The sequence below is a fragment of the Microtus pennsylvanicus genome, chromosome 10 (genome assembly GCF_037038515.1).
Source record: "Microtus pennsylvanicus isolate mMicPen1 chromosome 10, mMicPen1.hap1, whole genome shotgun sequence".
Lineage (NCBI taxonomy): Eukaryota > Metazoa > Chordata > Mammalia > Rodentia > Cricetidae > Microtus > Microtus pennsylvanicus.
Window position 1 is genome coordinate 105,560,353 of NC_134588.1, and position 13,197 is coordinate 105,573,549.

A 13,197-nucleotide genomic window follows, 5' to 3' on the forward strand; every position below is an offset into this window, starting at 1 on the left:
TGGGCCATGGGTAGTCTAGGATTCATATCTGGAATTTTTTGTTTCGGTCCTTAGTACAGCGCTGCAGAATAGGATATTCTTGTATTTTCAACTCCTTTTAAATAACTCCAATAATCAAAAGGTCATAATTTGGCATAATGATGCTATAATTAAGTTGTGGCAAATGATAGCATTTGTAGATTTTATAACCAGAATTGATTTGTAAAATGAACACAGTCCCAGCAGTTTATGTTAACATAATTAAATGGAAATGTAATTCTAACTCCGTTTGCTTATTAAATTGAAAATTACTGGGTTATGAGCACTCTTACATTGCTGTCAAAATTGGTGTAAGTCTAGAATTACATGAAATATCCATTAAAATAAAGCATATTTAAGGTTCTGTAGCTAGTGTGAACAAATTCCTCACAGCATATGCTGACTGTTGATGGGCGAGCAAGTGCTTCTAGGGAGGGGCCAGCTAACAGCTCTTCTTCTCTCCACAGCCACTGGTTTAGCCCTGGGGCTAGGACAGAACATGGCCAGGTAAGGAACCTTCTAATCCAGAAGGAACAGTTTCCTTCAGTCTGTGTTCATCTCCCTTGGGTAGGGGGTCAGCAGAGAGAAAGAGCAGCTTATTATACGAGGAGCTAATTGTGCTGAGGCTTTCTTCTGACCTCAGTGGGCACCTAAAAGTCCTTCCACTGCCACTGTCCTCAGTCACACAGGTGACCTCTGTGGAACTGGCCACATGTAAGGCTTTACTACTAAATATTGCATGTGGTGGCATGTGTCCGTATGTAGTCCAGTGCTTGGAAGATGAAGCATCCTCATCCACATAGTGCTAGAGGCCCTGGTCAGCATGAGCACAAAATTCCAAGCAAATTAAAACTGCATAAGGTCAGGCAGTGCAAGCTGCCTTACTAAGCTGAGGAGGAGTCAGTGGTGGTTCTTCTAAGGTTTGATGTATTTCTAGGTGGGTGTTTTTAGCTGTCTTTTTGACACACCTGGCAGCACAGTGAGTAGCTGGACTGGCAGGAACTGGGCATTCAGTTAGATCATCTTTACAGATGAAGAACTATTATGCCTTGCTCTTGACTGTATCGGTTGTCTCTTTAAAATGTGCTAAGATTATTCAGAAGTTAGATTGTGATAAATCCTAAAATTTACAGTTTAGTGTTTGATTCCTTGCGAGGGCTTTTGCTCTTCTGAATGATAAGAGTTTGTTTTAGGCAGGCAATCCATAAGGAAAGCCCTGTCTGAAGGCTCATGGGAGGCTGAGGAGCTGTGACTAGGAGAGAACCACATGCCTGGCATGTAAGAGGCCCTGGGTTCATTTCAGTACCGGGAGAAAGAGTGGATTTATCACTTATACCTTCTAAAGAGGAAAATTACCAATTCTTTTTCACTTTTTAGCTTTCATAATCCTTTTGACTAATTTTTTGTTTGACCTTTTACCTAAACTTTGGTGTGCATTTCACATTTTTGTCTTGACAAGATTAGTTATTAATTAGTAAGTGTAGGTGATGTTTTCATTTGTGGTAGTTCAGATCTGTAAGTAGTCTCAAACACACACACATAAAAAAACCAAACAAAAAAAATCAGTGGTCTTAGAGGAATTGCAGAGTTCATTTCTTCCAGCTACTGGTCCCAAAAGCTTCATCAGCCAGTCAGTCAGTTTGTTGTAGCACGATTAAGAAAAACTGAGAGACAGAAATTGGGGTTCAACCTGAAGATCAGAAAAGCAAAACAGCCAGCCACTGGCTCTTACCTCTACCTCAGTCTGAACTGGCGATCCTGCCTCCAGGAATCCTCAGAATGAGACTGTGTGTGAGAGCTGTCTCCTCCCATTTTATATTCCTCTCTAGGGTTAAAGGAATGCACCATACTGCCCCATTTCTATGGCAAACTAGTGTGGCTACTGGGATTGAAGGTGTGTGTCACCACTGCCTGATCTGTAAGGCTGACCAATGTGGCTGTTTTACTCTGTGATCTTCAGGCAAGCTTTATTTATTAAAATACAAATGAAATATCACTATAATTTATAACCTTGCATTTTTGTTTTTTTTTGTAATGTGCAAGCACGATGCGCGCGTTTGTGTGTGTGTGTATGTGTGCGCGCATTGGTTTCTGTTTCACTATCAGACCATTGACTCCTTAACATTAAGCTCTGACCAATGGCACTGTAATTCCTACCTGAGGAAGGCTTTTCTTGACAGGCATGTGTTTTCTTTACTAGCCTATTACAGCCCTCTTGAGCTTAACAGCGATAGACACTATTCCCAAGGGCCATAGGAGTGCAAAAACATTGTTTCAAAAGGACACACACACTAGAACAACTGTTCACATTATGAGAGCTGTACAGGACAGAGTCATCTGAATGAGGTGGCTCACCTCGGAGCCTTGATTTACCACTTAGTTATGTGTGCAAGTGGCTGCCGGAGCACAGAAAGCATTGAGGTGGGTGCTAAGATAATTTTCAGCCAGTGAATGAACACACAGTCAGGGGGTCGGCACGGTGAGGATCAGTTAGCATGGCCTCACAGCGCATAGTTATTTCTCAGTTCAACGTAAGCTGACTTAACTGTAGCACAAAGAACAGTTAGCAAATCCTAATCCAAGTAATGCAATGCAAAGCCATGAAGAATTATATAATTCTCCGCTAAATGTCGAATGAGAGACTTGCTTTGTGGTCGCCTTCTTTCTTATTCCAATGTAGCAACATAAACTAATGATAGTATTGACCCAGCCTCATTTCAAATCCTCACCTCACTACTTTGCCCACCTTCCTGCTCCTTTCTGTTCCTTATTGCTCTGTCTCATTTCCATTTGCGTGCTCTGTGCCATGCTCCTGCCTCTGTCACACTCAGGATGTAGCTTCCCTGTCCTCTGTTCTCTGTCAGATACTTGCTACTTTTACAAGAAGAGTTAGAAAAAAGCGGCCTTGTTTTTCCACTCCGACGCAGATGGTCTGACTCTTGGTAGTTGTGTGGGTAAGGAGAGGTCCAAGAAGGACACTCAGTTGAAAGAAAAAGGAGACATCTGTGTGTGTGTTTGTGGTTGTCTGTTAGTGTCTATATATGTATATCTCTGCCTGATTTTCTGTCTATTTGTGTGCCTATCTGTATGTGCTTTGTGTGTATGTGTATCTGTTAATATGTATGTGTGTGTCTATGTGTTTGTCTGCTTCTGTGTCTGTGTTTATGCACATGTGTCTATGTGTGTTCTTACACCTTTGTGTGTCTGCACTAATGTGTCTCTGTGGTGCTGTGTGTGTATGCTTGTGTGTGTGTGTGTGTACGCATGAGTTTAGATTCTAAGGTGTTGCCTCCTTGAACATCTTATGGCTTGACATTTTGCAAGTGTTTTAGTTTACAAGTGCCTTAATGAGTCATTGGTCATGGTTTAAGTAGTACTCCATTTGCTCTTAATATTGAGGACACTGAAAGGACGAGTCTTAGGAGACTATTTCAGGCATTCCTAAAGGGGTGTGCCAGCAGAGATACTTCTGACCAGACACAATCAGCATCCACAGAAGAGAAGAACATGCAACTTCCTTTTGATCTGGGTTCCGTTTTGTTTGCATCGAAGCCATGAGCTACAAGTAGCCCTCTATTGTCTTCCTGGTTGATGCCATCAGCTCTAAGCTTGTGTGCCATGGTTTTACATGTTGTACTCGGTGCTGTGACTGTCCTCTTCTGGGCCATTTTCTAGTGGTGACAAATCAGGGAGTGGTACCTCAGTTTGGCCTAAGTCCCCAATCTGAAATCCTGAAGTTAAGGAGCACTTCACACCATATCCAGAAGCTCTGTTCTTAACCGAGATGACATTGTTGAGTCATTACCCTAGAGTGACCTTACCTGTGACATTGATAGAAATCCCACAGAGCAGGGAAGAGGCTATTAGAACTGGAGAGTGTCTCAGGCAGGTGAGTGGCCCCCGCAGCTGCAGCCGCTCTTACTGTGGGTTTTCAGTCTCCAGACACAAGCGGCGTGTTTCTGCTCCAGGCCTTCTTCTAAGTGGTCTCCAAACATTTAGTTTCATGTATAACTTATGCATAACATAGCTCATGGTCCTTTTTATCTGAACTTCATTTCAAATGTTTGTTGACCTTGATTTGTGATGTGATGTGTGTGTGTGTGTGTGTGTGTGTGTGTCTGCCTGTCTTTCGGTGGTGGTGGGGGTTGGTAAACTGAGGTAGTTTCATGTTGAAGTGTTTGTGTGTATAAAGTGCATTATTGGAATAATTTTCTTTTTTATACACTACCATTAAAATCATGAATTCTGGGATATTCAGAAGAGGTAGAACCCGGAGTATGGAGTCAGTTTCATCTCCTTTGTCCTCATCCTTCTGGTGGGCTGAAAACCTCCCAGACCAGATTGGTACAGCCGGTCGTCATAGTTGTAATTTAAAATCTAAGCTGTCGAACTTTGTTGTAATGTAGTTTATAGGTGTTTGAACTGCTTTAACACCAGCCCCAGGGAAACAGTCCCAGTAACTTTTATCTTAACATGAGAAGTTAATTAACTACCATGAGTCTAAGAGAAAGGAGGAGATTTTGTCATCTCACCTTGAGCTGTCTGTGTCGCAAATGTTCGTTTATATGAAGACATGAAGGCACTAGACTTAGAAATGCCAAAGCAATTAATTTTTTTATTTTCAGAACCAATTTAGCGTTCGTGGTACGAAGTGTTTCTAAATTGAAACACTTTCAGATTAATGGACTTAAGATAAATGGTCACTATTTTCTATAAGTAGCAATAATGAGCTATGGCTTTAGCTACATATCATATACCAAATCTCATGTCCTATTTCATTGCCTCATTTATTCGTTCATTCGTTCAACAAATATTTATTGAGCACTAAAAATGTTCCAGAACAGTACTAAGCCCTGGAGATGCTGATAAATTGAAAAACTGAAGCAAAGAGCCACTGTGAGCAAGGGCATGGTCCATATCCCCTGTAAAATGTTCTGTATGGCTGGGATATATAGAAGTAAAGAGATGAGACTATGGGCAGGAAGGAGCACAGCAAGTTATTAATGTAGAGGTGTAATCAAATTATGAAGGGCCATGATGGCCCAATGCAAGATTTTGAGTTTTATTTCAAGCATAATAAAATTAGATTCATTTAAGAAAACTCATATTGACTATAGCTTAGAGTGGATTGGATCAGAGCAAGATTGCAGACAGGGAGACCATTTAGGAGACTGTGACAAGGGAGAAAGACCATAGTCTGGACTAGGAGGGTGGTGATCTGAGTGGAAAGAAGTCAATACTTAAGAGGAATTTGTGTGGTTACAACATCCCTGGATACCGGGTCTTAAGGCCAGATTAGCATTCAGTCCTCAGTGGAACTGTTCAGAACAGTTAACAGTTACCCTTCAGAAGTTACTGGTACTCTCCGCCACACACAGGACAGCCAGACAGCCAGGCTCCTTCACTGTGACCATGACAACTGCTGTCCCCAGGCCATGTTCTCAGCACTCGAGGTGTCAGTCTCACAGTGCTTGCTGTCTGAGCATTCCCCCGTTCATCTCTAACACCGCAGCCTGGCAGTTATTGCCACCAATGTCTGTGTTATGGGTGGAGGCTAGACCATAGAACAGTAAAGGACCCTGCCTGAGGTCATGATGGCTCTGTCATTGAAACAAAGGAGCTCAAGGGTGGAGCACAAGTCTGTCCCATGTTAGTGCTTGTAAGTTTCTTTCTCTGCTTGGGTTGATTTTTGATAAGGTGTGCATTGGTGAGATTAGCCTTGCATATGCGTAATCATGTCTAAAAGTAAATTAAGCTAGGCTTTCAGTGAACACATGATGAAGAGAATTGGCTGGGTTTTTTTTTCTCATCTACTTTATTTCTAGTTAATTTAGAGTAAAGCAGCGATGAAGAGATATAGATGGCTAGACATTTGGAGGAAGTACATGCATATATATCTCCAAGGCAGTCATGTTTTAGAGAACACTTTCCTGTGCGTACATAAGAAACAGTATCAGCTTTTTCATATCGGCCTCAAAACTATCACAGCTGAACCTGACAGTTACAACCTGTTAGACAGCAGAGGGTGTTGTCACCACAGCAGATCACAGCCGAACCTGACTGTTAGACAGCAGAGGGTGTTGTCACACCTGAGCTTTAGTCTTGGCATTCCAGGCCATGTGCTAACTGTCACTGCAGTTGTCAAGGACAGATTGCCCCCTGGCCAGCATTTTTGCACCAGTAACAGTGGCATCATTAACAAAGAAAGTCATGCCACCAGGCATACCAGTGTCCCTGTGATTACAAAGTGTTTTCCTTATTACAAACTAATATAACAGAAATATTTTTGTTTCTACAACTTTGTCTTGACACTTTGTATAGCATCAGCTTCTGAGAGATAACCGAGCGGAAAGGGGACACAAGAAAAACTGCTCCGTGAAAACAGCCAGCAGGTAAGCATTCAAGACTCTCTCCATTCTCACGGGCTCAGTGCCCTTCAGTACATCCGTGAAGCCTGGTGAATTGTGGATTGTTTATCAGAACCCATTTCAAGCCTTCCAGTGATGAAGATGAAGATGCCATTTTGGTTATATTATTTTATAAAGATGCCAGTTTGGTCATATTCTTTTATAAAAATGTCATGTGGGTATATTCCTTTAAAGCTGGTAAAATGCAAGGTAATAGGTTTTTTTTCTAAAAGTGCTTTTTTTAACCTTTTCATCTTAAGTTACATAAGTGATCTGTTTGTCTTCTTTTCTAATGCAGAGGATTTTCTGCAGTTTGCTTTTGACAGTGTGTTTTCAAATGTGCTTCAGGTGTTTATGAAGATTTCATTTTCACTTAGACACCAGTGGCTTTCTTTCTTGCCTAAATATTGATCAGAATGACTGCCAGATCTACGCAGGGCAGTGCAGGCTCACTTGGGGAGAATCATTGGCCTGTGGGCATGGTGATTGTCTTGCTCATGTTATTTGATTGGGAAGTCCCAGCAGAAAGTGGATAATATTAGTCCTTGGGTTTAAAACCTCACTTCATGAAAAAGAAGAAAATGAGTTGAGCACAAATATGCATGCATTGATTAATTCTTTGCTCTTGACTGTGGGTATGATGTGACCATTTGCTTCAGGTTCTTACTGTGTAGATGTATCAGTATTAATGACTGTAACCTGAACTTGTGATTCAAGTAAACCCTTTCCCTTCTGGTTGTTTTTGCTGGGTGTTCAGCACAAATACAAGTGCAAAGGCCAAGACCAAGAGACCAGCTTTCTAGACTAATCCTAGACAGGAGAGTACAGCTGGTCTCGGTAGCCGGGAAGAGTTCTCCCTTTCAGTCTTTCTGTTCCACAAAAAAAGGTGTAAATTCTGCCTGGATGAGGCAGAATTTACCATCATACCTTGGACTTAATAGTTATTTCTCAGAAACCTAAAGCTTTATCTGTGAAAGAACAAATGCAAAATGAAACCTTTATCAGACCTGAGAACTGTTCTTCTCAAGACCTCATGAGGACAGCAAGGTACTCCACTGACTGGGACAAAATAAAGACTCGACTTGGAGAGCAGGTGTGACATTTAGCCCATCAGTAGAGATTGTGTTTAATGTCACTGGGCCTGGGGTCTGTCTGCCAGCATCACTATGTAGACAGGAAGAAGAGGCTGACTCCCATTTCCTTCATTTCTTTGCTCACTGTAAGAAGTGACCTGTGTACTGTCACCAGACACTGTCTTCTGTGTCACTTTATGTGTCTTCCTTTCTCTAGGCCACATAAATACAATGCCTTTGCCTTACTGTGCCACAAGCATTCCTGGCACCTTGGGTGTCTACAGTTGGTGCTCAGAATAGCTGTAGAATGCGTTGAAAGCTGAGCCTAAGGAGTGGATATACTCATATGTTTGTTCTGGGATTAGCATGCCTGACTGCAGCCCAGTGTCCCCATTCTCTAGTTGGGTGATTCTGAGCAAATACTGAAGTTTTCTGTTGTTCCCATGTATAAAATGCAAAAGCAGCAGCATCCACTCTGTAGCATTGTTGTATAGATAGACAAACGCGCCTGTGAGGTCTCAAGCACTGGCTTCTGTAACTCTCATATTGCCATTGACTTTCTTACCTGCATGTTTCCTACATGCTGGCTGAATTGTATTTTTCAATCATATAATTCTCACACATAGTTAATAGTATTAAATTCTCTGTAAGAAAAATAACGTACAGAAGGGCCCATCACCATCTTGTCCTGTTCTCTGTATTTGCTCTCCGAACACTTTAACTTTTAGCTTTTCCTTTTGCTCTTGGCCTCAGTGTAGCCATATTGCATGGTTATATGACCACTTCTTTAGTGTTTTCAATTATACTGCATAGTGACTCTCCTTTGGCTGTGATTCCTACGCCCCCATACGTAGCCATGTCTGGTTCTTTATCTTTTCCTCCCGCACTGAATATCTGTTGTCATTAGGAGAATATGCATGTAGCTGTTAGCCATTCGTGTATAACTTTCGCTTGTGGTGATCATGGATCTGCTTTCCACTTGCTTTATTTCCTTTTTTTTTTTTTTTTGCCACAATTCATCAATAATCTGTCCCTGGAATTGTAGCTGCTGGTTTGTTGTCCTGCTGGCATTTTCCATTACGTTCTGTAATGTCGGCCTGGCCTGATGTGTGGCATGTACAGCATCCTTATTCCTCACTGGCCCCAGCAGACTTCTTCACCTGTCTCCCATAGAGTTCTGTTCTCAGGGTCCCATGGCATTTTTTCCTTTGAGCTCTCAGGGCAAGAAAGCAGGTTGTTCAATCAGAGAATTTGTGTCTGCAAAACCCTTCATAGTTTTATCACATTGCTCAGTTTTCCTGAAAATTGAACTCTTGTTTGGAGGTCATTTTTCCTTGGAATTTTCACACCCCCCACCATCTTTAAGTAATTTTTTTTAGTAATTGCATTTCTTGCTTCTAGCTTCTATCATTTGGGTATTGGAGAACCTTCAGTTCTCCATTTTTAAGCTCTTCCTTCTCTCTCTCCCTTCCCTTCTCCCATCCCTGTCTATTTCTCACGTACATACATGACATTTCTATGTTAGAAATACACAATTATACAACCTATACAGCCATGCAACAGGTACAAATTCAAACATAAGCTGTGTTCTTGGGACACTGCTGGTCAATTTTCTCAATATTTTAACCCAAATCTTTAAATGATTTTTTAAAACTTCTGTACTCTTATTTCCAGACCACTCTTTTTGAGCATTATCCCATATTTCCTCTTGATTAATGGCTGTGCTATGTGTCCTTTTTGCCCTGGTGCCATAGGCTGTGTTCGGTACTGGGCAACTTGGAAAGGTGAAATCAGATTGAAGCTTCGATTTTGTTCTGAATCTTATTAAATGCAACATGAAAATCTTCACCTTCCAATTCATATATATTATTCTACATTCCTCTCCTGAAAGCCATTTTCTTTCTTAGTATTTTAATATTATCTTGACTTTTCTTAACCCTTTTGGATGAGTGACTGCACTTGCCTTTTTCAACTTGGGGAAAAACATAAAGGTTGGAGAAGAGAGCAGTAGTATTGCACTGAGTCATTGCATCGGGGACCATTTACTCCCAGAATATCCCAAGCAAGTGCAGAGGCGTGAGTTTCTAGGTGCTCTGCTGGAGTGAGTCAAGGCTGAGATGCTGACGTGTTTAACTGTAGCACACCCTTAAAGTGGGCTTTGTTCACAGATGCTCTGAGCACACGACCAAGCACTGTGAAGGAGGGTAGCACAACTCCCCCGGGCACCTTGGGGAATTTTAAGAATCTTCCTAGCAGAGCTTTAGTTGTATATTTACCAATGCTACTAACTACAGAACATTTCAGTGGTACGTTACGCTCTTTACATTAATGTAAATATAGCAGTATTGTCTGTCTACCAACATGAGGCAGTGCTGTGTCTAACATACAAAGAGAAGAAAAAGACAATATATAAGATCTCCTTAAACACACCCCATTTTAATATTTTCAGTCACTTGCTCATTTGCTTTTGAGGGAGGGTCTCACACTGTAGCACAGGCTGGCCTCAAACTCTCAATGATCCCCTGGCTTCAGTCATTTCTATACAGTTTCTCTTGTGTTCTGTGAACTGTCCTGTATGTCTGCATGTTCATCAAAGTGACAGACTTCTGAATTTCTTAGCTTGCTTCAGTACTTCTGGCATCTCTGCCCTGCTTACTTACCATTCGCGATGCTTGTCATATAATATATCATCCTGTTATATCCCTGTGGTTATTAATAAAATAACAACAGGCCGCATTAGCACTTACACTTATTATAAATGAAATTATAGACTCATTGATTGCCGGTATAGTTGATGTCGTTCCTCTAACCTGCCTGTCAGCTGGTTGCTTCGTGTTGTTTCTAAGAGAGCCTATCATACAGCAGATGTGTTCACATAGTGAGCAATGTGAACCCTTTCCTTACAGCATCACCCTTGGGTGCTCATCGGGTGGTTTTCTCGGGATTCTCCCTGCAGTGATTGAAGCTGCACAACCTTCTAGTGTTTTCCATGTTGCTTGTTTTTATTGATTCTTCTCATTTTTTAGGTCTTGTGGCCATAACATAGGACTTTGGTCTCCTTTGGGGTAGAGGGTGTTGTTTGCTTTTGGAGACAGTCACACTGTTTTGCCCAGGTGTTTTGCCTAGCTCCTGGGTGTACTCTCCTCACTGAGCACTGTGTAGCTCGGACTCCTGGTCCACTCTTCCAGCCGTCACTGTAGAGTTCTGTGTTCCTTCCATTCTGCGTTGCTTCAGTGTTTACTCTCCATTTCCTACCATGAATTTCACCCTAATTTTGTTGTATTTTTTTTCTTGTCTAATGTTTAATGAGTACCAGGTTTTTGTGCCATTTGGTCATTTTTACTTACCTCAAAATCTTAAAGAATACAAGTGGAAACTCTAGAAAATAAAAGTTTCTCTCAAAACATAGTTAAATAAAAACACATTTAAATGTTACTTTTGGAACTACTTATCACTTTCAGATTTTAATCATTAGCAGACATGATGTCAAGTAATCTGCCCTTCAAAGTGAGAACCAAACTAAATCCTTGAGTTTGAGGTATCCTAAATACCTGAGAGTATTGTTCTGTTGTTGTGAGATAGGATGTTAGCAAGTAGCCGAGGCTGTCCTGGTCAGAGCCATCTTGCTTCAGCCTCCACAGTGCTGAGTAACAGGCAGACACCACCATGTCTAACTCTTGTGTGACTTTTAGAACAGAACAGCATCTACATTGTTCTTGGCCTATTCCAGAGCTGTGTAACTCTAGTTTGGGTACCACCTCATCTGGAGCCAATGAGACAGGGTGGTTCAACCATTTCCTTTATCTGGGGGTGTTTCAACCCACGTACCATCTACAGTTACCTGCAGAGGGAGGGGCTGTCAGTACACAGCCAGTGGGAAATGCCTTGCGTGTTCCGGTCTTACATTTCCGCATTCAGGTGACAGATTGTGCTCCTTAAGATTTAAGCAAATCCTAAAATTTGCATCTTTAAAAATAAATCTTTCCCCATGACATCTTGATGGGAGCATCTCTCACTTAAAGTTACAAGTAAGTATTTTCATAATTCTGTAAAAACTTGGAAAGGTCAGTATCACCTTCCCAAACTAAAAGCCAGCTAGTTCATAGGCATAAAGAGATGCCTGGTACCCAGTCATGTGTCATCCTGGGACAAGTGTCCCCCACCCATGTTTACACTGGTGACGTGTTTTCAACTTGACAGTCCATGAACAACTTGAGAACTTGAGGCAGCTCAACTCAGCTGTTTTCATCGAGAAGTTTCCCTTCGTCCCTAGAGGTTCTTGTGGTGATATAGAATTTCCCCTCTTCCTTACCAGACTCTTAGAAAATTTGTTTTTTGTCATATACTCGTAAAAAGGACCTAGGCAGACTATCTAATACTTTGAGGTATTATTTGAAATCAAGTAAAAGTCTATTTGTTGGTGATAGTATTAAATTCTGTTAATTTCTGTGATATCTTTTCACTTCATCCCTAAAAGTATTTTTTTTCATTTATTTTATGCACGTGGTTTGATATCACTTGCATACTGTGTGATCTGATTCCTGATATCTGCTCATCAGAGGAGAAAGTGGATTGATTGATTGATTGATTGATTGATTTTTTGCTTTACTCTTGCCGGGTTGATTAAAATAAAAATCTAATAAAACAGAAAAGAGTAGATTTAATCTGAGAAACAGTAGATCCTGTTATATATTCCCATTTCTCTAAGAGGGGTTCCTGTACTCATTCATGTCTTCCTCCTTCCATCAAAATGAAAAAAGTGTCCCTGTTTGTCCCATTGTGGAAGGCATTCATTTCCACGTGCTGGCACTTGTCACCGTTTTTGTCACAGATATGATAGAATTACAGCTGCTTTTTATTTGATTTTCTAAAGATCCAAAGATGTTCAAGGATTCAGTCTTCCCCATGCTGTCATTTGCTGTTTGGAAAGGAGACCTAATTTGCAACAGATACAAAACTATTTGTCATTTTGCAGCTTTGCCAAAAATAAATGAAAGTATTAACAGCTCCATCTCTGCGCAGCTGTTAATAAATGGGAGGAAGACTGCTCATTAGAAACTGCATAAGGACGTGGACTGTGTGTGTGTGTCGCTGCCTTTCCCAGAAACATACACAAAATTGCATATATCAGCAAAGCCATGTGGTGAGGAGACACCGCCTGGCCTGTCTTCTGGGGTCTTTAGCATCTTAAACAGACCTGTCCTTGTCACATTGGAGCTGTAATCATTTAACACTATACTTTTAAAGTAAGTTATGCAGGTTGACATTTTATATGGCCACAGAGTGACTCAAGACCACCTTTAAACACTGACTTTAAAATTTATAGTTCTTTATGACCTCTTCTTCCCAAATTGAGAACTAGGGTGAGACTTGATTTGAGGTGAACAGCTTTGCTCAGCCCTCCGTGGGAAGAGACTCTCGAGTGATTCCCATTCATTTCTATGTGTGCATGGCCAAGCTAATAGAAGACACTCACATGTTCACTTTAATTAGAATGTATGCATTCCATATTTGTTTAATTGGAATACATTTAATTATATATGTGTCCTAATTAAAAAGAACATTTGAATAACTTCGAGGGCTAGAGATAGTTAGAGCAGAATAATTGGAAACTTCCCACATATGTGATATAAAATGGCTTTTAAGGGGTTTAATTTTCCCATTCTACACTCTGCGATCAAATTATTGTATCTTATAAA

General features: G+C 41.0%; 1 protein-coding gene across 4 annotated transcripts in view; it reads left to right on the forward strand.

Annotated features, from left to right (window-relative positions):
- Positions 1-13,197, forward strand: part of Gpatch2 (G-patch domain containing 2) — a 155,970-nt gene that overhangs the window by 110,766 nt on the left and 32,007 nt on the right. For 3 of the 4 annotated variants that reach the window (XM_075989416.1, XM_075989415.1, XM_075989419.1), the window contains 2 exons: positions 486-525; positions 6,340-6,410. The exons of the other annotated variant lie outside the window; for it this stretch is intronic. In XM_075989416.1, coding sequence (XP_075845531.1) covers positions 486-525; positions 6,340-6,410 — 111 coding nt within the window. The remainder of the gene's footprint in view (positions 1-485; positions 526-6,339; positions 6,411-13,197) is intronic. 4 annotated transcript variants of the gene reach the window in all.